Source organism: Caretta caretta, chromosome 3 (assembly GCF_965140235.1).
Source record: "Caretta caretta isolate rCarCar2 chromosome 3, rCarCar1.hap1, whole genome shotgun sequence".
Taxonomy (NCBI): domain Eukaryota; kingdom Metazoa; phylum Chordata; order Testudines; family Cheloniidae; genus Caretta; species Caretta caretta.
This window is the reverse complement of record NC_134208.1, coordinates 36,310,755-36,338,492: the sequence shown is the minus strand read 5'-3', so window position 1 is coordinate 36,338,492 and position 27,738 is coordinate 36,310,755. Positions and strand designations below refer to the sequence as shown.

General features: G+C 42.0%; 1 protein-coding gene across 3 annotated transcripts in view; it reads left to right on the top strand.

Annotated features, from left to right (window-relative positions):
• Positions 1-135: 135 nt before the first annotated feature.
• The window catches only part of COLEC11 (collectin subfamily member 11), a 48,653-nt gene continuing 21,050 nt past the window's right edge, over positions 136-27,738 (top strand). For 2 of the 3 annotated variants that reach the window (XM_075126428.1, XM_048845433.2), the window contains exons 1-3: positions 136-6,743; positions 14,692-14,847; positions 20,543-20,614. In XM_075126428.1, coding sequence (XP_074982529.1) covers positions 14,718-14,847; positions 20,543-20,614 — 202 coding nt within the window. In that variant the 5' untranslated portion in view covers positions 136-6,743; positions 14,692-14,717. Of the gene's footprint in view, positions 6,824-14,691; positions 14,848-20,542; positions 20,615-27,738 lie in introns of all 3 variants that reach the window. The other variant, XM_048845432.2, reaches the window with a different exon arrangement.

Sequence of the window (27,738 nt, the reverse complement as noted above, 5' to 3'; positions counted from 1 at the left end):
AAACTAAACACTTTATAAAAGCACACTACAGAAGGAGGAACTAGCTGACGTAGGTAACTGGTAATGGCTTGGCTATGGAACCTTCTAGTTTAACTGAGTTGCATTTATTAAAGTAGGTAAGAACTCATGTCACCAGAACCTAATGGTAACTAGGTAAGAGCCTTCAGTTTCTAGTGGACATGTCCATATCCTAAATCACACAGAAAGCCTTGGTAGGGAAGTACACTAAACAGGTCTAAATAATAATACCTTCTCCGAGGATGAATTGGTCTGGCAAGGTTGTGTATGCAAACTTAAACTCATGAATTTTCCATTTATTTTAGAAACTCAGGTAGAATGAAAATTGACAGTTCCCAAGGTTGGTGGGAACATTAATCTACATAATAAATACTTGGCTTTAGATATGACAGCCTTGTATGGGGCGGAGGCAGACAAAATTCCACTTGCTTATGGAACACAATTCTTAAACACCTATTTCAAAGGTCACAAGGCTGAAATTTAAGCAGTGTTCTTCCATGCAGGTTAAGCTGTCTTGCTTTGTTATAAATTGTAGACTACTACTAATGGGAGAACATAGAACTACAATGCAGGTTTTGTCAGTCCACAGGTTCTAGCTATATTCTTGCAAGTCTGTAGGATATCAAAATAGATAAATATGGTTTTCTAGTTGCTTCAGAGCTGGAGGGTTGTGCTACACGCTGGGAGGTGGTCAGTGGGATTTGTTTGAAGTGGTGTTGGGAAGCCTACATTGTTTACCTCAACAGCTTGAGACATTGCCAATACTTCTGAAAGACAGATGGGGCGCCTATGAAATGGGTGACTTTTAAAAGTCCACAAGCAAGTCCAAGGCATAGGGTGACACTCCAAGTATGTAAACAGTAACTTGTCTTCCTGTGGGATGAGGATGGACAGTTGAAGTCACTGGGAATCTGAGTTCTTAGCTAAGCAAGACTTCACTAAATATTAGGGCTGTCAAGCAATTTAAAAAAAAATTAATCATGATTAATTGCATGATTAAACAATAATAGAATAGCATTTATTTAAATATTTTTGGTTCTCTGCATTTTAAAATACATAGATTTCAGTTACAACACAGAATACAAAGACTAACAAATTTATTAGAGTGTAAGCTTTCGTGGGCTACAGCCCACTTCATCGGATGCACAGAATGGAACATACAGTAAGAAGATTATACACATATAGATAAGTTGGAAGTTACCATACAAACTGTGAGAGACTAATTAATTAAGATGAGCTATTATCAGCAGGAGAGAAGAACTTTTGTAGTGATAATCAAGATGGCCCATTTAGACGGTTAACAAGAAGGTGTGAGGATACTTAACTTAAGGAAATAGATTCAATATGTGTAATGACCCAGCCACTCCCAGTCTCTATTCAAACCCAAGTTAATGGTATCTAGTTTGCATATTAATTCAAGCTCAGCAGTTTCTCACTGGAGTCTGTTTTGAAGCTTTTCTCTTGCAAAATTGCCACCCTTAAATCTTTCACTGAGTGGCCAGAGAGGTTGAAGTGTTCTTCTACCAGTTTTTGAATGTTATGATTCCTGATGTCAGATTTGTGTCCATTTATTCTTTTGCGTATTCTTTTGGTTTTAATCCAATCCCTTTTTTCATTTCATTCACTGAGTTGATTAGTGACATCTAATGAAATGTTTTGGGTTTCAAATTTTATGCTCCAATTAAGTTAATAGAGGACAGGAGCCCTAACGTGGTCTGAAGCAGTCTGCAGACTCACAACAACATCCCTGCATTGGTTCATATTGTGAAGGCTTTTCGCAGCCTAGACACTTCAGAATCTAGCTTCCATTATTAATAAAAACAAATGTCCTGAAGGCCACAAATACAAGCAGGTTGAATTTGGTTTCTGAGCCATATGTTGGACAGCCTTGCTTCAAGGATCAAGAATAGCACCTCTCTCCTGCTTCCTTATTACATCTCTAGAGCCCTTGTTTGCAACCTTTTTTCATGGGCGGGCCACTAAAACATTTCAAATGGAGGTGTGGACCCCTTTGGAAATCTTAGACCTAGCTTGCCTAGTGTGCTAGAGTTTGGTCAGACGCTTGCCCGACTATTGAGGCTGATATTTGGGAAGGCGGTGTGTTCACAGGCAGTCTAGTAATGGAGATCTCTGGGATCAAAATTGGTGCTTTTGAGTCAGTAACCCTTTGCAATCTCTCATCAGCTGGTAGTCTGTCTACTCATTAAGGTGGAGTGGGCTGAGTGTGGGGGGAGATCTTGACTCTTACAGAACTTGTGACAGAGCAACATGTTCAGAAATTAGTACATCTAAGTATTGTGCAGTTCAGATGTGCAGGCCTATCTCACAGCATTCTAGTTGCCCACTAGTACTGTAATGTCTGAGCATCTCACAGTTTCTGAACTCTTTATCTCCCCATTCTCCTGTGAGATAAGGAAGTGCTATTATCCCTTGTGCTTAAGTGACTTGCCCAAGGATACATGGGAGGCCTTTCTCTTACTAAATCCTAGGCTAGTGCCCGAACTACATCCTTCTTCATTTTAGGAGGCTTGTAGAACCTTCAAGCTGTATTAAAATTTTATAAACTGTTTGCAAATAATTGATTATATTAGGTTTAAAAACTGGCACAATCCCACTCTAATGAAATCCCAATAGACTAGGTTGTCCTTAGCTGTAATGTGCTGAGCAGGTAAGGACTCTGCCCCCTTCCTGGCCCCACTGCCTTAATTGCACCTTTGGTCACAAGTTGCATAAACAGGACTCATGCAAGTGGCTCTCATGCTGAGCAAGGGGGTAGAGCTGTAGCTCTGATATGTCTCCCTTAGCCCCTCTTGCAATGATTACTAGAATTGGACAGATGGGACAGAGGAATAAGTAGCACCCTGAAAATTGCTGCAGTAACTTCCACTACACTGTCACAGAGTAAGAGGGGAACAGGGGAAGAATTGACACTCAAACTTTATCTCCTGGTAAGCTGCTCCCTACGCAGAGTTGAGCCTAACGGCTTCATCTAGCCATTGTTTGGGTTTGTGGACTCTTCTGTGACCAAGAAGAGGAAAGTTTCTTACTGGAAGATTTCCTTCCTCACAGCACACAGATTCACAGATCCACGCCACCCTATTAATTACTGCAATCAAGTGTTTCTCTTTTATGGGCTTTGCAACAAGTTGCTATAGTCACAGTTAAATGATAAATTTACTGTTTAGCCAGCAAGCGTTCTCAACTCTGGACAATATTGCACTGGCAAGCTCTTCAGGAGGAAGCACATCCCCCTGTGTCTCTGACTCAGATTTGATTTGTCTCCAAAGCGGCAAGGGAGAGACTGTGGGTATGTCTGCGCAGTAGTTGTGCAGGTGCTTCCCAGCACGGGTAGACAGACACGTGTTAGCTCTGCTTGAGCTAGTGTGCTAAAAGTAGCAATGTGCTGGTGGCGACTTGGGCTAGCCACCTCAATATGCACTTGGGGTCACATGGGATCGTACCTGGGTGACTAGACTGAGCTGCCCCTGTGGCCACGCTGCTATTTTTAGTGAGATCTGCTTGAGCTATCAGTCGTGTCTGTATAATCATGCTGGGAAGCTGCTGTGTTGACCTAAGGGCAAGATTTATAAATATTGAGGTGCCTATAGTTGCAGATTGACTATCCACCTATCTGCAGCTGTAAGCACCTAAATACCTTTATAAATCTGGCCTTAAAACTCAGTGGCTGTTACATTAACCTTTTCCTCCTGATATTTCCCATGTTTGTAGATCTATGTTGGTAGCAATGGTGGGAATACTAATGTAGATCAGCTTTGTTTGTTTCCCATCGTAAAATGGGAATACTTATCCCACAGGTGTATTAATGCTTATGAAATGTTCTAAGATCCTCAGAGGGTAGGGCCTACAAAAGTGATAGGTGGTATTATTACTATTTATCCCTAGATTTTTCTTGGTCCTGAATAACCCTCTACCTGCTATTGTCTATTTCTCGTGTTGCCATTCTTGTCTATTAAAGTGTCCTCTTATCTGCTTCAGGCAGGGCCAAAGTGTGTTTAGATACCGGTCCAAATAAAAAGTGGCATAGATTTGAACTGCCACAGGGTGAGCACAAGAAGGTACATTCTCTTTTTGAATGGCCCAAAGGGCAGGGGTTCTGCACTGGCTGCACCACCAGTGAGCTGTTGCACAGGAGGGCAGGATCCCAGAGCTGCTGCCTCTCTTCCCTGCCCCTTTGTGGGGTGCTGAGTGCCCACAGAAGAATAGAGGGAACAGTTGCTACTCTCAGAAGTACTGGAATTGTATCTGTGGTGATCTCACCATGGCCATCATGGTTAAAACTGTTTGATTTATTATTTTAAATAGTTTAAGGTTGTTGATGGGTTTTGGTCCTTTGGCAGAACTTTCTCCCCTGCACTCCATTGACTTCAGTGGGAGTTGTTTCAACTGGGTTAAGATCGCCCTCCGTTTTTTTTTTTTCTATTTATTTCTTTAAGAAGTGGGTTTAGGGATCAATCCTTTATTCCATGTGCAGGGTGAACTCCCAGTGGTTTTGGGGGAAAGCACCTTCCAGCTTTCAAGTGGTTTTGTTCGATTATTTTTTCTTATTTCCTGCTAGGAAATCTGCCCTTACCTCTCTGTTAGAGAAACTATTTCTTTCTCCTTAAATGAACCAAAGTCATTAATGGTTTCTCTTTATTTTTTTCCCTTTTCTTGGGGAGAAAAGCACTCAGGAATGCATTCTCGTTACAGTGCCTGGTCTTCCCCTTAGCACTCTTCAATTTATTTATTCTTCTTTTATTCAACCTTTCTGTATTCTTATTTACTTGTAAATCACTTAATGTTTAATATCTACTTTGCTGCTAACTTCCTTCAAAGATTTTTAATTCCCTTTATACTTCCCTTCTTGTCCCTCCAAGTTGTGTTTATGTAGAGAGATTTAAATATGTATGTAAATATATGTTACATTGCTGTTGTAACATGATCTTCAAGGACTTGGACTGAATTCATTTTGCTGCATTCTTTGTAAAACAGTTTCCTTAACATTCCATTGATAGCACTTGCTATAAGGACCCAATTCTGTGTGTTGCTAATTGCTCCTTTTATTGTCACTGAAGTCAGTGGCACTTCATATGTAAGTAAAGGTAAATAGGATTGGACCCTTAATTTGACATTGTGGCCTTTCTACATTTACATTAGTATGTCCCCTCTCTTTGAGCTTTTGCACTGACATAATTTTACCATCATCTAGTCAAGTTTTAATCTCTCTAATAATTATTGAAAAATAATAAAAAAGTGGGTTGTTTGCCAGGTTCCAGCCTAATGTGGAAATGAAATGGCCAAGAGATTAAACCATGAGGATCTACATTTATAATGGAAAAAGCTGTTCAGACTCTTAACTGTAGCTGTGCTGTTGATATTTCTGTAAGAAACTTTACACTGCAAGTTACCAACAAATGTATGAGTCCTTTGTTAGAGACTAGTTAATTGTTAGTATAATGTGGGCCACAGTTGTTGGTTGTGGTGACAAAAAGGTTTTTTTAACGAATCTGCCTTTGCACATCCAAATGGCTCCCTAAGGGCTTTGTTAGTGATACTGACTGTACAAAAATGCACATGGGGCTTAATCCTGAGCTGTGCTAAGCATGAGCTTGACAGAGCTTGTGCAGGGGTAGTGGAAAGGGAGGCAAAGGTGTCTAAGTCACCTTTTATGTCCTCCTTGATCATCCATCCAACCAGGGCCAAGATCAATCAGAATGAAATGGACTTATCTCTGATGCTTGTCCGTCCTTGATGTGTTGCCTATGAGGGTAGGAGAGCCAGCAACAATGACTTCAGGACACCTGAGGACTCCCATTGGCAAGGTGACTCTTTGGCTATTCCTTCAGGACCGGGGGGAATCTGATGCTTGAAGTATGTATTAATTACTTCTCTCTGCACTGAAGTGCCATTATATACCGAAGGGTTAAAGTGTGACAACTGTTTAAGTGTGAACAGCAACAACATAGTAGACCAATTCAGAAATTCTACAGTATAATTTCTGAATGTCTGTTCTACTCCTTCAACAGGCATGGAACTTCCCTTTGTCAATGGGTAATTCCATATGGGTGAAGAAAACAGGCTTGGAAGAGACCAGCCAGGTGGAGAATTGAGTATTTACGTTATTGTGCAGTGTGTGGAGTTTCTGCTCTTTAAACAGTGGCATGCTTTACTCCAGAAGTGAAAAATACTTTAGCCAGTTGCAAAAATAAGGGAAATTGGGATAGGCAAAGAATGTATTAATTACATACATTGGAATTTGAGTAGGACCCTTGACTCACCATCTTTTGAATATCAGCTGCTGAAATTCAATGCAGGAAAAGTTGTGCTCTGGTGGGAATGTGTGTGTGTGTGTGTGTGTTTAGTTGGATCTAAATGGTTACAAAGGGGTTCTCTGCTAGTGAGGGGGAGGGGACAGTGAGAGTGCATTCCCAAAAAAGTACATTCCCAAAATAAGCAGCTTACATCATAGACCTCTTCAGTTTTCCCACACTTCTTTCCTAATTATTATCCTGCAGGACAGCTGATCTATTTCAAACAGGAAGTTGTTTACAGATAACACTTGCAACTGTTCTGTCTGATTTGTTGAACTGTCCAATAGCAAAAGACATCATCTTTTCAAATTAAAAACTGTCAGATTTCTGTAAACAGCAGCATGAGGGTCATCTGTGCAATTTCCCTGCAGGCAGAGTGTGCTCTGCAGTCCCCATTTTCTCAGCAATCATAAGGTAGGAGAGACTTTTGCGGTTTTACTGGTTAGAAGCATGTAAGGAGGAAAAAGTCTGGATGTACGATAGAGACTGGACATGTGAGTGGAAACATTCAAAGTATGTCTGACCACTGGTGTGGGTTAGCTGCAGAATAAGAAACAAAAGCTTGATGTACTGTATTCTGAGAGATAATGTGGACCTTACTGCTTGCAAAAGCCTGATTTAGCTGAAAAAATCCCTGTTTAACCTGGGATTTGTAACCGTGTCAAAGATACTTCTGAGCAAGAGAAAGTGAACTAAAATAAGATTTTTAATTTTTTTTGTTTGTTTTTAACAACTGAAATTGAAATGTATTAACTTTTTTATAGCCACTGGTTCTGATTTTAGTAATTTCAGCATAGCATGTTTGGTTAGAACACACATGATTTAATTGCCAGAGTGGCAAGAGAGAACTGGCTGTGATTCTTCGTAACATAATCAATATAGCCATTTAAGACTAGAAATGTGAAACACATTTCTCAGTCTCTCTGTCTGTTCTGGGGCACCAGAATGTCTTCATCTATTACGAATGATGAGTTTATAATATAGCCCCCAAAGCAAAGGATAGAAGACATGTGGCAATGGTGTCATGCTGAAGTAGACTGTAGAGAAGCGGTGTCCAATAGAAATTCGATGCTTGCCACACTGGTAGCCAGACTTGTGGCTTTGAATTTTAGTTATTAGCTACATTATAAAAATGCCACATGCATTAGCCACAATTCAATAGCCTATTAGCCACATGTGGCTAGTGGCGAACGTATTGGACAGTGCTGCTCTAGAGGTTCCGATAATGACAGAATACACCAATGGCTAGTAAAGGGGTAACTGTAGAGATTGAGTCAAGGATAATTAGGACTGGGATTAGTGGTATATTGGATAAAGGGAAACTTTATTAAAATTAAAGGTTCATATATATGCAGCTTATAGATGTGAATATTGTCTGTGAGGTTTGGGAGGGGAAACGTTTCTTACAAAATTGCGTGCCTAATTAGAGAAGTGAAATGCACCACTTTTTATTTTTCACTTCTCATACAAAGAAATAAAAAAAACTCCTGAGATTAAATTATTACAAATTACTAGTCACTAGTTACTCTGAAAATGTAGCTGAAAGATAATAGCAATTTTTCCACTCTCAGCAGCTGATTTTTGGAGTATTTTGGTGTTAGCTATTTCATATTTACAAGCATGCTCATTTAAAGCAGTAAAGATATTGGAGGATGTAAACCTGTAAGCCAACCATTGATTTAAAGAAAAGATCATTGATGTCATTTTTATGAATCAAATTCTCAATCCTTCTATGATATCACTTACTAAAAATGCCTGTAAAATTTTGATCAAGCTACCTAAATGTCTATTCTTAAAAAGGTATTGCATTTTAGTTTTAATGCTTTGAAATCCAGCTGATTTTGATTAGAACTGAAACAGATACCAGGCGAAAAGATGATATTGTTGCTCTGATTCTGTGAATATTTTCTTCCATAATCCTTTCATTTATAGTAACCTCAGGGATTACTTGTAAGCTTCTGGGGCAGAGACTGACTTTACTGTGTTTATTCAGCGTGTGACATAATGCAGTGCTGATGTTGGTTAGGGTCTCTAGACACTGCTGTAATACAAATAAGAAATTTAAAAAAATGTTTCTGACAAGAAGTGGGTGGCTTTTGTTTGTGGGGTTTTTTACGTTGAATGTGTCCCTCTAAGAATGTTTGATTGTCTTTAGATAATTCACCCTAGATGTGAACATCTGCCAACATAGAATCACCTAAAAATAGCATGTTCTGTATCACTAACACTTTTCATAGGTGTATGTAAGTCATAATCCAAATTCATAGCCAAACCTGTGACTTTGCCTGATGACCAATACAGAACTGCATTGTGGAAGCAGCAGAGTCCAATTGCATAACTTGTAGTGGGGCTACCATGTTGAAATCTCTCTGAATGAATTCACATAACTTTAAAAACTTCATTTTTACTCTACATTAGGATTGCTCAAAAGTTTTCAGTTTAAACTTTTTTTGGACAGAAAATTGGGTTTTTGACACAACTTTTTTTGTAAAGTGTCTTTTCTGTGGAAAATTTTGTTAGTTTTCCTTTTAATCAAAATATTTCAGCCAAAACCCAAAAGTATTTTGGCTAAAAATGGAAGTTGTGGTTTGCTGCAAGTCCCCATTCTTCTCTATGGGCTGGGATCCCTAGCTGCACTACATCTCCTACACTACATCACCCTTTTGCAGAGGTAAACCTGTGCATTATGGGAGATGTAGTCCAGCTGGTGACCTTGGCCCACAGAAGAGAGTGCGGACGTGAGCATACTGCAACTCCTCGGAGGCATTACACCTCTTGATTTTGGCCAAAAACTTTCAGTTTTGCCAAAAACTCAACATTTCGTATGGAAATCTTCCACAAAAATATTTATTTTTTTCCATTTTTTGGTCAAATTTCTGTGGGGGAAAAATACTCTGTTCTACTCTCCCACCCACACTTCACCAGCCCCGAAAAAACCCAGAAAATTAGCCCAATTCTAGTCTTCAGCCATCTGCAAACTAGCCAGCCTCTGACATGTTAGCAGTTGAAAACTTCATCTGTGTTTGGAAAGCCATGTTTACTCATAGGCAGTATCAAATCCCAGTGATTATCATGGATTCACTCCTATCGATCTAAGGTACTTCTGTGGCCTCCAGATCCTAAAGTGATGAACACCTCACCATGATTAATTTAGTTATCTTCACAGTCCCCTGTGAGGTAGGGAAGTGTTATCCCCATTTTACAGAGGGGGAACTGAAGGACAGAGAGAGACTGAGGGACCGATTTTTGAAGATATTTAGGATTCTAAAGTTGTAATTAGGTGTATAGTGGGATTTTCAAAAGTACCTAGGAGCCTAACTCCCAATCTAAAATGCCATGAAGAGTGGGATCCTAAAGGGACTTATGGGTAGCAATGCTGAGCATCACGGAGCCTAGAAAATGAAAGGGACAACACTCTGATCCACAAAACCTGAGTTGGACACCTAAGTTTCCTATACAAACATGGGTGGACAGAGATGCCTACCAATGCCATCTCCAAAAGCCAGGATGCTAGGTGGGGCAGAACTGCCTAAATTAGCCATGGGGAAGTGTTGAGGGGGGAGAGTGTGCTAAGCTCTTCCCCTCTCTCAGAGATAGGCACCTATGCCCAGACTGCAGGGAGATGCCTAGCTTTGCTTAGCATTACACGAACGGGAATGTGCCTCCTGACTTCCGTTGGCTTAGGCACCTAAGATATTTCTTGTGGGACTGAGTTAGGCTCTCCACACAAAACAGGGGGAAGAGGAGGTGGTGGTCCCCACCTGTATAACTCTTAGCCTAGCAGTTAGAGCACTTGTCTGGGATGTGGGGACCCAGATTCAATTTCCCCCTCTTTGCCAGAAGAGGGGAGAGGATTTGAACAAGGAGTCTTTTAAGAGTGCTCTAACCAGTGGACTTTGGAATAGTCTGATGTGGGGGCTCCCTCATTCTCTCCTGTTGAAACCATTCCATTGTGGATAAATAATGAAAGAGCGAGTGGAGTAGGGGGATTGGACCCAGGGTCTTCTACCTCCCAGGGGGGTGCCCTACCCAGCAGACAACAGCATCATTCTCTCTCTGGTGTTTGACACTTCTGTCATTAATGGGGTCACTGCAAGTAACCTTCTAGACCGAATCACAGAAGAGAAGGATCTCATAAAATGTATACAGGACGTTGGTAGGGTATGGCAGAAATGGCCAGCTGAGAGAAGAACCAGTGCAGATAATAAAAAGGGGCAGCACCCTATGTAACCTGCATTGACTGTGAGTAGAGCTCAAGGTGTTGGTTTTAACCTCTAAAGCCTTAAATAATTTAGGAGTGAGTTACTGCTAGATCACCCCTCTATGGTGTCGTATTACTGCGCTTGAGCCCAGAACCTGAGCTAGTGCTCTCTGAATGTAGAAAGGAGGAAGCTGCTGGCAGCTGTTGGTTGTGTTTCGCTCTGCAGCCTTTTGGGGAGGATTTGAGACTAGAAGGGCTTAGTTTATTAATATCCTTATTTGCCGTGGAGTTTAAGCCATTACAGCTGTATGAAGGGGTTGCCAACTCTCATGAATTTATTGTGAGAATTTGGAATATTTGGTAGTTTTTTTTGAAAGCCTCAGCTTTCTTTTCTTCTCTTTTTAAATAAGTTTATAGTACTTGGGGTTGTAGAGAAGCTTGTAAATATGACCTGAATGCACCCCAAAGGCTCAGCAATCAATGACAAACTAAAATAAATTGGCTTAAAAATCATGAGATTTTTTTAAAATCATGATTCTTTGCCACTTGATTCATGATTTTTGAATACTTGGGTTGGTAACAATGTAGATCCCTTCCAGCTGAAAGTGCCAAATTTCACACAGCTCTCCTCGATCTTGCTACATAGTAAAGAAACAACCTTTATGACAATGTATGGCCAATATTTTCAAAAGCATCCACTAAACTGGACTGCCTCACTCTCTTGGTTCCTACAAATAAATGCAACTGGCTGCACTACTGAGGTCACATGCAGTCATTTTTACAGGGTTAGGGCATAACTGAGACAATGGGGGGACCTGGTTTTCAGAAGCGTTGAGCATTTATAATTAAACCCCTGGGGAAGTTTGGGTGCTCAGCATAAAAGAAAATTAGATCCAATGTGTCTCAAGGTGCCTCCAAATTCTTGGAAAATTTAAATCCGGATCTGTATTTGAACTTTCCAGCTTGGGCTTACCTCTAGTTTCATAATCAGAATGGTTGTATACTGTGTTCCCGCTACACCGCACAGTTGCGTGGTCGCCCAGGAGTGAATCAAGGGCCGTGCACTTCGTTAACAGAGCTGCGCACAGTGGCAACATGTTCAGGTGCCCCTCTCCCTGCAGCTCTGCAGCTGCGTTGCTCCTCTGCCTTGAAGCTCCTGGCCATCTGCTCCCGGGATCCTCCTGCTTGCTGTGCAGAGTAGGGGATGGAGGATGACGTCAGGATGTCCCCCTCTCCCTGCTTTCCTCCTGCCCATGTACCCCATCTCCACAGAGCAGGAGACAGGGCTCAGGAGCAGGAGAGCTCAGCTGCTGCAGTCTGAGACTTCGGGTTTGTGTGCCTTAAAGAGACAGTGCATGGTCTCCCATAGACTTCCCCAGCAGCCAGCACACACACAATCTCTGTGTGTGTGTGTCACGCATATGCACATGCGCACACACACTGTGTGTGTGTCTGTCACACACAAACACTGTCTCTGTGTCTGTCTCACGCACATACATACACACACACACACACACTGTCTCTGTCTCATAGAATCATAGAATATCAGGGTTGGAAGGGACCCCAGAAGGTCATCTAGTCCAACCCCCTGCTCGAAGCAGGACCAATTCCCAGTTAAATCATCCCAGCCAGGGCTTTGTCAAGCCTGACCTTGAAAACCTCTAAGGAAGGAGATTCTACCACCTCCCTAGGTAACGCATTCCAGTGTTTCACCACCCTCTTAGTGAAAAAGTTTTTCCTAATATCCAATCTAAACCTCCCCCACTGCAACTTACCCTTTATTTACTATCTTTTAACCAGTTACTGATTCATGAGTGGACTTGCCCTCTTATCCCGTGACTGCTTACTTTGCTTAAAAGCCTTTGGTGAGGGACCTTGTCAAAGGCTTTCTGAAAGTCCAAGTACACTATATACACTGGATCATCCTTGTCTACATGTTGTTGACCCCTCAAAGAATTCTAATAGAGCAGTGAAGCATGATTTCCTTTACAAAAGCTGTGTTGACTCTTCCCCAACATACTGTGTTCATCTATGTGTCTGATAATTCTGTTCTTTACTATAGTTTCAACCAATTTGCCTGGTACTTAAATTAGGTTTACCAGCCTGTTATTGTCAGGATTACCTCTGGAGCCTTTTTTTAAAAATCAGCATTGCATTAGCTATCGTTCTGTCATTTCTGGTACTGAGGCTGATTTAAGCGATAGGTTACATACCACAGTAAGTACTTTCATATTAGAGAGCCTTCAGAACTCTTGGGAGAATACTATCTGGTCCTGGTCACTTATTACTGTTTAAGTTATCAATTTGTTCCAAAACCTCCTGTGCTGACACTTCAATCTGGGACAGTTCCTCAGATTTGTCACCTAAAAGGAATGGTTCAGGTGTGGAATTTCTCTCACATCCTTTGCAGTGAAGACTGATACAAATAATTCATTTAGCTTCTTTTCAATGTCCTTGTCTTCCTTGAGTGTCCCTGACTGCTCGCCCCTCCCAGGATATGGTAGCCTATGCGGGGGAATAAGGGAACCCTTTTGTGCTCTTATTCCTCTGTGTGGAAGCATAGCCAGGGTCACATTTTAGCCATTAACATTGTGAGGGTGATTCAGACTGTATGCTCATTCAGTATTTAGCCTCCCTGCTGAGATTCCCAGCAAATGTACCATTTCTGATGGTGGGGTTTATAATGTGGATTGCATCTGTGACTGGATTGAGATCACCTGCTTATTTCACATTGGCTACTGAATACAGCAATCACATGGCAGGGACTTTCAATTACAATCACATTAGGCTAGATTTAAATTGATGGCATGGGGTGAAAGACTTCATGTCCCATTACTGATCTTTTGGGCTACCCCCATAATAGCCTGATATCAATTTGTTCAGTCTAGCCATAAACCTGCACACAAGTGTGCAGTGGCTAATGCAGGAGAACCAGAATTGGTGACAGACATCTTCTCCATATCTTGATGCTTTGATCTGGTTTTCACTTTCTCCCTACTCCTGCTACTACGAAGTGCTAAGTGCTACTGAAAGGAAGAAATCAGGAGGACTGTGATAATTCTTTTCTTTCCTGAAAGAGCATTTTTGCAGTCCTCTTGTAGATCAGCTTTTGGTGACCTATTCAATCAAACTATATTTCTGGGCAGTTTCTTTTCCCAAAGGGTCTACCTACAGCATAACAGTATGAAGCCCGTTCCACTGACAGATTTGTAGGAGGCTGTGATTTCCATGAGCTAAGGGCTTGTACACACTACAATTTATGTTGGTGTAATTTATGTCAGTGAGGGGTGTGAATAAGCTACCTCCTGAGCGATGTAAGTTACACCAAACTACCTGCTGGTTTGGACAATGTTATGTCAATGGAGAGCTTCTCCCACGACATAGCTATCGCCTCTCGGGGAGGTGGTTTTATTATGCCGCCGGGAGAGCTCTCTTCTGTCAGCATAGAGCATCTTCACCACACACGCTACAGTGGCACAGCTGTACTGATGAAGCTGCGCCAATGTAGCACTTCAAGTGTAGACTAGTCTTAAGTCTCTTTCCAAAGTTGTTATTCACCTTGCTCAGGTGTAGATAACCTCCTGGATTTATTAAAGACTCTGGTGTATTTACATTCCATGATGAAATTGAAGAGATAAGGGCTCTTGCATCAAACACTGTAAAGATACCAGTGGCAGCTATCAAAGCTGTGAAAGGTAAAATTTATGCATTCTCCTACCCTGGGCTGTCAACTCAGATATTTGTATCTTTCCATGTAAATCCCTGGTACATTTCTTCATTCAACATTGATGGTAACCTCACCTTTAGTGGGCATCTTTTCCATTGACAGATATGGAAAATAGAAAATAAGTCTTACATATCAGTGGTCTTTTTTTGTTTTGTTAAGAGAAGGGAATTTTTTACCATCCTTTTTACCTAATTTGTCTTCTGAATTTTACCTCAACCAGTGTATTCTTAAAAGGAACAGCTGAATGACCATAAATCCCTATTGTATTGTACAACATATGTTTATTAGGCATACAACCTGTACACATTCTTTTCATGCTATTTAGACTATAGTACACACAAACATACTCCATTCGTGGTGCCACACTGCATGCTCTCAGAAACTATTAGAAGCCTTTGGAATTCCCATGACTGTTTATTCATTCTTTTGTTTAGGAGTCAGTGACCTGCAAGCACTCATTATGAAGAGAGATCTGTGTTTTCTGGTGACTCTAATTAGCCTTGCCTTCCTGTCACTGTTAAGATCTGGATATCCTCAACATATTGCAGAAGAGTCCTGCTCTGTTCAGATTCTTGTTCCAGGCCTCAAAGGTAATGTTTGAGTCTCTCCCTCTGCCTAAATAGTAATCTCTTTTTTTTTTTTACAGGTTTATTTGAACCAATGACAAGTCATATGCAATTTCTAGCAGGGACTAACATCTCTACAAGGTGCCTTATAATTGCCCTTTCCATAGTAGGATTTGGAATAATTTTCCAAACATGGCCAAGCACAGTCTGTAACATGATTTGTGTCCATTAAAACAACATGGTTACAAACTGCAGGCCTGACTCTGCAAAGCCCACTCATGAGGAATAGCCCTCGTTACTAGATGGGTTTTCCTTATGACTTCAGTGGGTTTATGCTCATGGGTAGTACTCAGCGTACATAAAGGTTGCAGAATCTGGCTCTGTGTTATGACTGTCTAGAAAACATTTTATAAGCCTTTATTGCCCCTTTGAGAGGGACTACTTGGAAATAATCAATAACTCTATATTTGCTAAACTGAAATACACTTTTCTTTGTGGCAAACTCTGAGAATGCTGAGCACCTTCAACTTCCATTGACTTAAATGCTCAGTGCCTCTCAGAGTTTGGCCAGGTATGATTATGAAAATAAAGCTGCCTACTATTTGCTCTACATTTTGGCCAAGAATATTGCCTGATACAGATGGTATGACAAAATATTGGTCTCTTCAAGTAAAGGAATACCTTGGCATCCATACTTTAAATAGCACAGAACTTCTAACTTAATTCTTGTTCTGAAGCAGTAGCATGTATTGCCAATGTTATACCTAATGATCCGAATTAAGGGTGTGTGCGAAATCTTGGCCCAATTGAAGTCAATAGCAAAACTCCCATTGACTTCAATAGGGCCAGGATTTTGCCTGAGATGTATGTAAGGATGCTATATGTGCCATTCCTAATAAGTGTGTGGCAAGAGACTCTGTGAGCTATAGACCAGGAACAGTTAACATATCATCAGCTGACAAACTTGCATTGTCTAAAAACTATACAATTTATCAACATATTAAACCTTACAGTTTTTCTTGTGGTTGTGCCTCTATTGTCAAATGATGTCACTCATATAAGATGGCTGCCACCAGCGTTAAGAAAACTTTTTTTTATTTTTACTGCACAACTGAGAAATGCTTTTCCTTCAGATTGCTGACCTGAGAACAAGGGTAGAGTTTTCTTTTCACGGGCTGGCCCCTGAACTCTTAGCCATGTTGACACCTAAGGTGGGGGTGAAAAGTCGAGCAGTGTTAGTTTGATGCATTCAGACAATCCATGATTTGACTGAGCCTTAATTGTTTCCATTCATCTCCCATCTTTAGTATGTATCTCACACAAATAACAGCATTATCAAATTTATTATTGCATAGCCTAGTGATAGAGAAGATTGATCAAGTGGTCAGAACGCGGCATGGGGAACTAGGAACTTTAATCCTGGTTCTGTTGTTGACTTTCTCTGGGTCCTTGGGCCAGTCCCTTAGTCTCTCTCCTTTCACTTCCCCATTTGTATAATCAGGGTAATTCTGTGTACAGACATTCACCACCTCACAGTAGTGTTGGTAAGATTAGTTAGTTAATGCTTATGAAGCACTTAGTGCCATCTAAATGCTAAAAGTGCTATTATTACAATGTAGAACTTTCCCAGCAATAATTCTGGCCTCTTTTTTTAGTAAGGCAATCAGGAATAGAGCCATAAAACAATGAGGAAGCTTGAAAACCAGAATGCTTTAGTGCTTTCACTCCACCTAATTAGAAACAGTCATTGACATGGCAAGGGAGATTGATGTACAATTTCAGTGAAGCACATAATGACCTGCTAAGCTTAATGTAAAATCTCTAAAAAGCCACCAATGCCCAAACTAAACTGTCGGGGGACTGACTGTCTCAGAGGCGTGGTAGTAATATACAGAGCCTTTCATCTGTTGGCTCAAATCCAGTGCATGTCAGGAATGACCAAGATTTCCGCTAAACTGAGTATATGTATGGCCACATGCCCAAAACTCAGCTCGTGAGCAGCATTCAGCTCTGCACAGAAGCAACACTTAAATATGCCATAGCTCCTCCACTGCTGAGCTGCCACTGATATCTGTGGCCACAGTGGAGCAAAGCATCTCATAATGGAGCCCAACACAGCCAGCTGGGCTCTGACTGCCTTAGAAGGATGTCCCAGAAGATCTCCCATCCCTGTTCCTTACTGGGAGCTTATACCTGAAACATGTCTGTAGCAGGCTTTGGGGAGAATGGGGGAAGAAGAGAGGTTATGGGGAACAGAGGAAAGAGATGTTGGGGACCCTGGGAAGTGGGGAATTGGGATACCCTAGGAAGGGAAAGAGATTTCTAGGAGGGGTAGAAAAAAAGATAACAAGGGAGACTTAGGAATGGACAGAGAGAGCATAGCATGCCAGAGGCACCAAGTGAGATGACGAGAGGGAAGGGGACGCAAGAGATGGAGAGGCACTGAGAAGTGTGTGTGTGTGTGTTTGTGTGTGAAAAGAAACATACAAAAGAAGAAGGAAAGAGAGGACCCAAAGAAAAGAACAAGGGAGAGAAAATGGGAACCCATTGAAGAAGAAAACGGAAAATAGAGAAGGAAGGAAAATTGAAATGAAAATAAGACTGGAAAAAGAAGGGAATAAAAAATAAAGTCACACACCGATTTATTCATTCATGTACTTACATCTTAGGTTTGCTTTTTTTTAAAAAAAAATAAACCTAATGAAATAGACAAGATGATTTATCCTGGGACCTAGATGGGGGTGGGAAGAGGAAGGATACTGTGGTTCTGGGAGTCCACATGGCACAATGATGCATGCTTTAGAAATCCAGAAGTATAAGATTAATAATTAGAAAAGCATGATAGTACATGAGAGAAGAGATGGAGGATTCAGACCGACTACATTGCTCATTCAAACCTCTCTTAAAACACTACTACTTCTGCCAGGCCCAAAAGAAGTGAGTTTTTTATTATTCTGGAGAATAAATATATATAAAAAACCACCTGAGCTATTCTAAGCTTTGGATTTGCCAATTTGTCCTGTCTTCTGTCTTTAAGACTGTAAGCTCTTCAGAGCAGGGACTGTTTAATATTCTCAATGATATGTCACGCACAAAAAAAGTTGACACGAAATACATAAAAATAATTATCATAATCTTTCTTCCTGTGTATTCACTCAGTTAATAGTTCTACTCACATATAGGGCACGCTGGTAATGACAGAAAGTTATCACCAGCTAATGGGTTCTCCATAACCTATGTGTTTATTATTACTATTATTATTTGTATTATGGTAGAGCTTAGAGACTCCAACTGAAAACAGGGGATCTCCTTGTACTAGATACTGTACAAACACATACTGAGGCATAGCTCCTACCCCAGATTGCTTACAAGGCAAGGAAAAGATACAAGGAAGTGGAAAAAAGGCAATATTATTATTGACGCCCCCTTACAGATGGTCAAACAAATAGAGGCAGAAACTGAACTTCGATAGTCTAAGTCCTAGTCCAGTGTCTTAACTGGAAAGACCAGTCTTTCTCTCTTTGGTGGTCTTAGTCCGCATCACAAAACCCACAATAGTATTAGGCACTGACTGGCACATCAGGCAGTCTGAGAGGAAAGCCAAGGACTGAATGGGCCTAGAAACTGATGTATTCTTTCACCCTTAGAAATGGTCCCTCCAGGTCAAGGTCACTGCAAGGAAACCTGCTACTGTTGCCCTCAAACTAGGAAAAAAATGCAGACAAGCACAATTCCTGAAGCAGTCGTGATCTATCTTAGTGACCCCTGATGCATGGCTTTCACTCTGGAGTGACTCATGAAGTAATAGGCTGTAGTATCTTGCTCTGCGTCTCCACAGAAAAAAAGGCTAGAGGGAAAATACTATCAAGATTTATGTTTGGCAAGTAAGGAGTCTATAATCATCTCAACGGGGGGGAGGGGAGATAGTAATATGGAGCCTGTTGGCTACTCGAGGATAAAAAAACAGAAATTCTTTAATGTGCCAAAGACAAGTAAAAGTCACACAAATTATACCATTAACTCTGAGTTGTCAGTAGTATTTTCTTATGGAGAGCAAGGGCCTCCCCGTAGCTTTGACCACCTGAAGGTGGCATTGGAAGATGGTCAGGAGCCTGAATACGTTAGTTGGAGCTGCTATCCTTTGGAGGCACAGGCAGCCTTAGAATTCTGAATGCTGCCCTCGAATAAGGAGCAGAGGCTTGTGGAGATTGCTGCTTTCAAGTATGTGAGACTCCATTTTGTTCTCGGCAATCTTTCTTGTCTATGCACTTCCTTATGGTGGCTGTGGTTTGTGTTAGAGAACTCCATGACTACACGTGGACCATAAGCTTCATGTTGGCTACCCTGCTTTACATACAAGATAGAGAATTATTGGAAAACTTATCAATATTCATATTCCTGGGTCCACAGAGTATGATGGCAACAGCTTTGCCTTTAGTTTCAAGATGTCAATTCGTCTCATTGTAGTCATTGACATTGTTTTCTTTTATGTTTGTGGTTTTCTTCTTTTTCACAGAAGCTTTTGTTTTCTTAGCTGGGACTTTGTTAAATTGATGATCGAGATTCTTAGTTATTTAATTAGTACAGATATTTGAATTGTATTTTAAGTAACGAAATATAGTAGCGGGGGTACAGAGCAAACCACTCAACCACAAATACCTAGTTAATGAAAACAAGACAGCTTACATTTATTAAGGCTGCTATTTAAATATGAAGAGTCTATATTTTATGCCCTGAGCTAGTTGAACATGAATATAATACATAGGGGTTCCAACTAAAAAAATTAAGAGATGCAGCAAATTATCAGGAATGAAGGCATTTCCTCCTACAGGTCCCAATCTATCATTACTCAGCAAAACACTTAAGCATGCTTAATGAGACTTAATATATGCATCAAGTTAAGCATATGCTTATGTGCTTTGCTGAAGAGGGATGGATTTAAGCATGTGCTTATGTGCTTTGCTGAATTGGGACGTAATACAATCATGCAGTCAAAATGATATAAGATTGATGGTGCTGATGTACTACTGGATGTGTCTTTTGTGTCTACTCGTGAATAATCTTATTGGCTGCAGATGAATAAGGGCTGCAGAATCAGAACTTTGGTTTAGGCTATGTCTGCACTGCAAATTATTGGCTGCAGATGAATAAGGGCTGCAGAATCAGAACTTTGGTTTAGGCTATGTCTGCACTGCAGATTACTTCAGTTTAATTTACGTTGCTTAAGGGTGTGAATAATCCATGCCCCTGAGCGATTTGAGTTATACTGACCTAAGCCATGGTGTAGACAATGCTATGTCAATGGAAGAGATTCTCTCACCAATATAGCCTACTACGTTTTGTGGAGGTAGGAATTATTAAGCCGACAGGAGAGCTCTCTCCCATTGACTTAGTGTCACTGACTTCACCAGAAGTGCTAGAGCGGTGCAGCTGCACCTACCCTTAAGAGTCAGTTATGTATTCTCTGCCCTTACCGTAGGTATCCATGTGACTGGTTAATGGCTGTATCATGTTCTTCATTCAAAACATGAAGGCTACCAAAGTCAAAATCCTCCAGCTTTTTCCTTAATGTACATGTGGCTTTTTTCCAAAGGCAAAACAAAATGAAGTTCCTCTAGTCATTTATTACTGATGGCTATTCAGACTGACTGAGATATCTATAGGAAGTGATGGATCAATATGTTTTATTCTTTCTTCTTCTTTCCTTTTATATTAATAGGGGAGGCTGGAGAAAAAGGGGAGAAAGGTGCTCCAGGGCGTCCGGGGAGAGTTGGACCTTCAGGAGAAAAAGGTAACTTGGTTAAAGAAGATAGACTAAGAAAGTTATTCTGGATCAAAAGTTTTCCTGGTGGATGATGAGAATCCTTTCTGTTTTTGCTAAAACTAAGGCTTCCCTGGCCATTTCCCTGTGACCTACAGACCCCATTTGGAGATTGTGTCTACCACCTTTCTGGTCAGAGACTCATTTTGGAACCCTTTAATGCTGTTTCTTGATTTGCCAGAGGGATCCCAGTTGAGAAAGACATTACATTATGTGGCCTCCATGTTATTCTTAGCTTTTGCTGCCTGGGTGGTACCTGCTGCATATCAGTGTGAGGAATTAGCACTAGATCACTGAAAAAACAAGTTCAAAACCTGCTTTTCAGACCCTGTTCTCTACTGCTGTTTGCACACACACGTGCATGCCCTTTTGACACATTAATACCTGCAAATACAGGTGTTAGAATTTTCACAGGCAAAAAACGTTTTGACACTTGTGTGACCTTGGGTGAGTTACACACTTCTTGTGTCACAGTGTAGCCCTCTGTAAAATGAGTACACTAATATTTGTGGTGAAGGTCATTTAATTAAAGCTTATGAAGGACTTTGTGATCTTCAGGTGAATGACATTTTATAAATACATAATTATCAGAGCTGACATTTCAACATTTGATTTTATCCTGAAATGGCATTTTTGATCGAAATTAAATATTTTGACATTCCAGAAATAAAAATGTTTCATTTCAGTTTATTGAACTGACCTGAAATGCTTCTTTTAAAATAATATCAATATTAAGCTGCATTTCCATCTGGTGATGCATCATGTGACTGCCATGATACATTATGGCAACTGTAGTCAGGGAACCTGATGTACCCATTCTCTACTGTGGGCCAGGCTTCCTGACTGGACTACATCTCCCACACAATGCACCAAAACTCATGTGACTGCCATGATGCACCATGAAGCTCAGCCTACATGAAATCAGCTCATTGCCTTATGGGAGATATTGTTAGACCCTGCAGGGCTGGAACCTGGAAGGTTCAGGACCGCTGATGCCTCTGTATTGCCATGGGAGGCTTAGGCTTAGGCTAGGCTAGGCTCCCATGGGAGGATGCTGTGAGGCTGAGCTTGGCAGGAAGTACTTCCCAACAGGACTGGAGTGGTGGCCCCTCACAGCCCCCTGATTGGCTGATACCAGTATATAAATCAGGAAGCCATGAAGGGGAACTGTCTGAGCAACAACGTAGACTCCCTCACCCATTTCTGCTTCAGACCCTGATTGTGATAGGCCCTAGACTCTGGTTTCTGACCCTGGTTTGTCCTCGACTTTGCTATTCGATTGCTGTCTGTAACCTGGTGCCCGACCCCAGTCTCCTGGTAACCTGACACTGCTGTCTCCTGATGCTTGACTCTCAGTTCACCCTCTGGCCTGTCTTGGACTCTGACCTCCTGGTACCTGATTCAGCCCGACTAATGACTCCTGCTCCAACCACTTAGTCTCACTACCTTCTTCCTGGTTGTGACAGATCTAATCCTTCAGGGAGTCTGGCCCATAAGAGAGAATGGGGCCTGGAATTATAACTCCCATAAGACAATTTGCCATTAGTTAGGTTGTTTGCACCCCTACTGAAAGGCTGTTCCAGAACCTCACTCCTTTGATGGTTAGAAGCCATCTCCTAATTTCCAGCCTAGATTTCTTCTTCTAATTTTCAGCGTAAACATTTTGGATCAGTTCAGAAATCCATGTATTCAGATTTGGGTCAAAATGACCTGAAATAAAATATTTCATTTAGATTTTCCTGACTGAAAATAATAATAAAAAAAAACCTGTCAAAATTTTTGGAGAAACTACATTTTCTGATGGAAAAGTTGTTACAATAGAAAATTTCTGCCTCGCTCTAATAATTATAATGCTTTTTCATTCCTGTGTGCCTCTGCAATTCTGATTTCATGCTGGGCCTGGAGGAGGAAGTGCTGAAATAAAAATACCTTGCAAGAAAAAACATCAAAACCAGCAAGAGACAAAGGAAAATAGGAGTTTCATGGCCTATGTATTGGTATTTTTCCAGATGATGCTTCCAGAATGACTGAACAGAGGCAAAACCTTTTATACCAGTCAAAAAAATTAAAGAGCAAGACATTTTTTCATCTCTCCTTTATCCAGTCAGGTTCAGCAAAGTAGATCGTATTGGACGTATTCTCAGAACACCTGAAGATGGAAATATTTTGTTTTAGCAAAGTGTGAAGGGTTTATAAAACAAACTCCTATGTGAAATGGACTCTAATTAGGTCATCTTTTCATTAATATTTTATAGTTTTTAAAAATTTGTCTACATTAATTGCTCTCCACAAATGCTTTTTTCATATGAATATAGGTTGTTATTTTTAAAATAATGTGGAATACATGATACAAAAATTATTCAAGGCAATTAAAAACCCTTTATTAGAGACCCCCCCCCAGTAGAGTATATTTGGTTCACCAGGCTTTAAGAAGTGCCTTACTAGCAAGGAAGCAATCCTGATTGCAGACAAGCACTCCCTGTGCATCTGCTGCCTCAGGGAAGGCCACATCCAGCAAAAGTGTGGTCTCTGCCAGCAAATCCAGCCACGATCTTGTAAGGGCAGAGAGCTCTGACAGAACATTATCTTCATGGAGGCGGCTCTCAGGCCCTCACAGGATCCACACCATGAGTCACCTGGCAGATGTCAGTCTTCCCCACAGCTCTCTACATCTAAAGGCTGTGGGTCAAGGAAAAAGATTGCTGCCCCCTCTCACAAGTCATCTAAGAAAAGAGCAGACAGTCTTCATACTGAGCCCCGAGATAGCTGTAAGTGGTCCCTATCTCGCTCGGTATCTTTGGCACCATCGGTACTGAGACCATCTCAGTCCAGTACCCATTGCTCATGGAAACCAACAGCAGCCTGTTCCACTGACATGCTAATGGACCCTATGGGCATGGGCACTGGGGAATGGGCACCGAAGGACAGGAGTAAGCACTCCGCTAAAAAGGAGCTCCCAGTATGTGAATCTACATCGGTACCATCATCACTGCCTCATCCAGCTCCGGAGAGACCGGTACAGATAAGATCCCTGTCTCCCCCAGCACTGCCCCTAACACCGGGGTGGTCAGTACTGGCGAACCAGAGGAGGTGGTGTCACAGTACTCCTCTCAGGCTCCATATGGTGCTCAGTACCAGCAAGGCCCATGTCCGCAGATGGCCCCATCACCACCATTGTGGTATGGCCACCCATGGGCACCACCACCAGGCTCTATGCCACCATCATCCCAGTGGTCTTATTGGGACCCGTGGGCAGCATATCACCAAAATGCCTCTCAGGCTTTAAACCTCACCCAAGAACCCTCAAGGCACACCACCTCAGCTGCAGCATCCAGTGCTTTGGAGCCTCCACAAAATATCATAGAGGGACGGGAGGGTGGGGCCAAAGAAGCAATGACACTGAGGAGCATATCCTCCTTCTCCCTGGATGAAGCTGTCATTGCCTTCCCCACCATCTCTGGTGGACAACTTTTGTCTCTTCCAGGAATTGGCAAAGACAGTTGCAGGCACTCTCCAAATACTCCTGGAAGAAATCAAGGATATTCATCATCGGCTCCTTGACATCCTCCATTCTTCCTCCTCCTCCTCCAAGATTGCCCTCCCTATTAATGAGGCCACCTTAGACCCGGCAAGAACCATCTGGCAAACCCCAGCATCGGTAGCACCAACCTCCAAGTGGGTAGACAAAAAATACGATGTCCCCACGAATGAATCTAAATTCCTCTTCTCCCACCCCCCCCCCAACTCCATCATGGTGGACACCATTAATTCCTGCGGCTGCCAACACCAGTCGAGGGCCACTCCCTAAGATAGAGACTGGAAGCGCCTAGCCATGCTTCAAATCCATATCACCAACTACCAGGCCCTCACAGCGAAATATGATTATATAAACTATTCAAAACTGAATTACTTTATTGAGCAGATACCAGAATTACATTGTCACCATTTAAGGCTATTATCCAGGAGGGCCAGTTAGTGGCAAAGACATTGCTGCATTCTGCCTTTGATGCGGCTGACACAGCAGCTAGTGGTGATGCGAGGGCATCATGGCTCCATCTGTCGGGCTTCTGGAAGGAAGTACAGTCTCCTGTTGAGGCCCTCCCTTTTGAGGGCACAGAGCTCTTTGCAGAGAAGACTGATGCTCCCTTCAAACCCTGAAGGACTCTAGGGCCACTCCCCAGTTGCTGGGCATCTGTGCACCAGGACAAAAAAGACTATTTAGTCCCCAGTCCCTGCATAGACCACACACATTTCAATATCAACTTCATTGCCACCATGAGTCACAAAGAAAGAAAGGAAAATTTCCGAAGTGCAGACCAGCTGGACCACAATCTTCTTCGTCCCAGCCCTCTATGTCCAAACACCAGTTTTGACGGGTGGGTCAAGGAGCTGTTAGACTGCTCCCCCCAACTGATACAGCCGATAAACGCTTTACACCCATTTGGCCACCAATTGGCAACATGCTGCAGTGCCTGGGAATTCATAACATCAGGCCAGTGGGTCCCAGAGATCAATCAAACTGGGTGCACCATACATTTTACTTCCCTACCATCTCCACAACACCACTATTTTTTTTCCTATGGGTGCTTGAGCCCCTCACCATCCATGGAGTTAGTACGTATGCTGCTCAGGAGTCACCTACAGTGGAGCACCCATCGGGACACTACTCGAAGAAGAGGTTACTAACCTTGTGCAGTAATGGTGGTTCTTCAAGATGTTTGTCCCTATGGGTCCTCCACAACTCACCCTCCTCCCCTCTACTTCGGAGTTCTTGTCTATGGCTTGGCAGTAGAGAAGGAACTGAGAGGGGTTAACCTGCATGTGCTGACTAGCCTCGTGGCAGGGCACAAGTCTAATCGCCTTCTATGATGAGATTACTGGTTCTGTGGATGAAGGGAAAGCAGTGGATGTATTGTTTCTTGACTTTAGCAAAGCTTTCGACACGGTCTCCCACAGTATTCTTGTCAGCAAGTTAAAGAAGTATGGGCTGGATGAATGCACTATAAGGGGGGTAGAAAGTTGGCTAGATTGTCGGGCTCAGCGGGTAGTGATCAATGGCTCCATGTCTAGTTGGCAGCTGGTGTCAAGTGGAGTGCCCCAGGGGTCGGTCCTGGGGCCGGTTTTGTTCAATATCTTCATAAATGATCTAGAGGATGGTGTGGATTGCACCCTCAGCAAATTTGCGGATGATACTAAACTAGGAGGAGTGGTAGATACGCTGGAGGGCAGGGATAGGATACAGAGGGACCTAGACAAATTGGAGGATTGGGCCAAAAGAAATCTGATGAGGTTCAATAAGGATAAGTGCAGGGTCCTGCATTTAGGACGGAAGAACCCAATGCACTGCTACAGACTAGGGACTGAATGGCTAGGCAGCAGTTCTGCGGAAAAGGACCTGGGGTGACAGTGGACGAGAAGCTGGATATGAGTCAGCAGTGTGCCCTTGTTGCCAAGAAGGCCAATGTCATTTTGGGATGTATAAGCAGGGGCATAGCGAGCAGATCGAGGGACGTGATCGTCCCCCTCTATTCGACATTGGTGAGGCCTCATCTGGAGTACTGTGTCCAGTTTTGGGCCCCACACTACAAGAAGGATGTGGATAAATTGGAGAGAGTCCAGCGAAGGGCAATAAAAATGATTAGGGGTCTGGAACACATGACTTAAGAGGAGAGGCTGAGGGAACTGGGATTGTTTAGTCTGCAGAAGAGAAGAATGAGGGGGGATTTGATAGCTGCTTTCAACTACCTGGTTCCAGAGAGGATGGTTCTAGACTATTCTCAGTGGTAGAAGAGGACAGGACAAGGAGTAATGGTCTCAAGTTGCAGTGGGGGAGGTTTAGGTTGGATATTAGGAAAAACTTTTTCACTATGAGGGTTGTGAAACACTGGAATGCGTTATCTAGGGAGGTGGTAGAATCTCCTTCCTTAGAAGTTTTTAAGGTCAGGCTTGACAAAGCCCTGGCTGGAATGATTTAATTGGGGATTGGTCCTGCTTTGAGCAGGGGGTTGGACTAGATGACCTCCTGAGGTCCCTTCCAACCCTGATATTCTATGATTCTAAGTGCATGTGTGGGCCTAACAGACACCGCTACTGAAGTTCTTCGATCAATAGCACAGAGATGCAAACACACCTACGGTGGAGCACCCATAGAGACACAGCTCTCGAAAACCATTGTTACTGCACAAGGTGAGTAACTTCTTCATCTTCTGCCATCTGGAAGGGACACAAGGTTATTCTGAATTTTATCCAGAATAGTCTTTAAGCACATGCTTAACTTTAAGCATGTGTGTAGTCTCCTTGGCTTCGGTGCAACTACTCCTGCATGTAAAGTTAGGCACACGTTAAGTGCTTTCCTGCCTCTCAGAGAGGAAGTGTGAATGGAACAGCAGTACCAGCAATAGTAGGTGAGCTACCTGTGGATTCTCTCCCAATAAGAAACAGATGAGGTTTGTTTAATGAACTCTTGTGCTTGCTGTCATTTTTCCAGGGATTGGGTCTATTTATTATCTAGAAACAGGGACTTTAAGAAAAACACCAAATATTGCAAGACTTGTGGTAAAATCACAAGAGTTGGTAATACTGAAATAGCCAACACATGGCCGTTTTTTCCAGTATTCTCCCACCTAAGTTTTTATCTAGTGCTAAGAGCTGGTGATCACCTGGAGGATACTTATTTATTTCATATTATAGAAGTGCTAAAAAAGCATGTCCATCCACATGCTCTAAGCTATTAAGTGTTCCACTATCTAAAGAGCTCAGCCTGTTATTGGAGCAGTAAACTTTATAGCTCCGTCTTTAACCTCTTTGTGGGCCTGATTTCGCACCATCAGAGACCATGTAGGTGTTAGATGACTATGTCCTTTAATTACTAAGTTATACTATAATTTTTAAGCACATTCGTACTGAGTTTTATAGTTTGTTATTCTTTTGTGACGCACAGGCATTAAGTAAAAGAGAGGCGTTTTCAATTTTTGGGTCGCCCAATAGGGAAGACTGTCAGTCAAAATCTTTATAGTAGTAACACTGTTAATGTTTGTTATATTCTGATGCTATTTAAGTAAATGGTGGCTGACTTGAGAGTGTGTATGTAATCC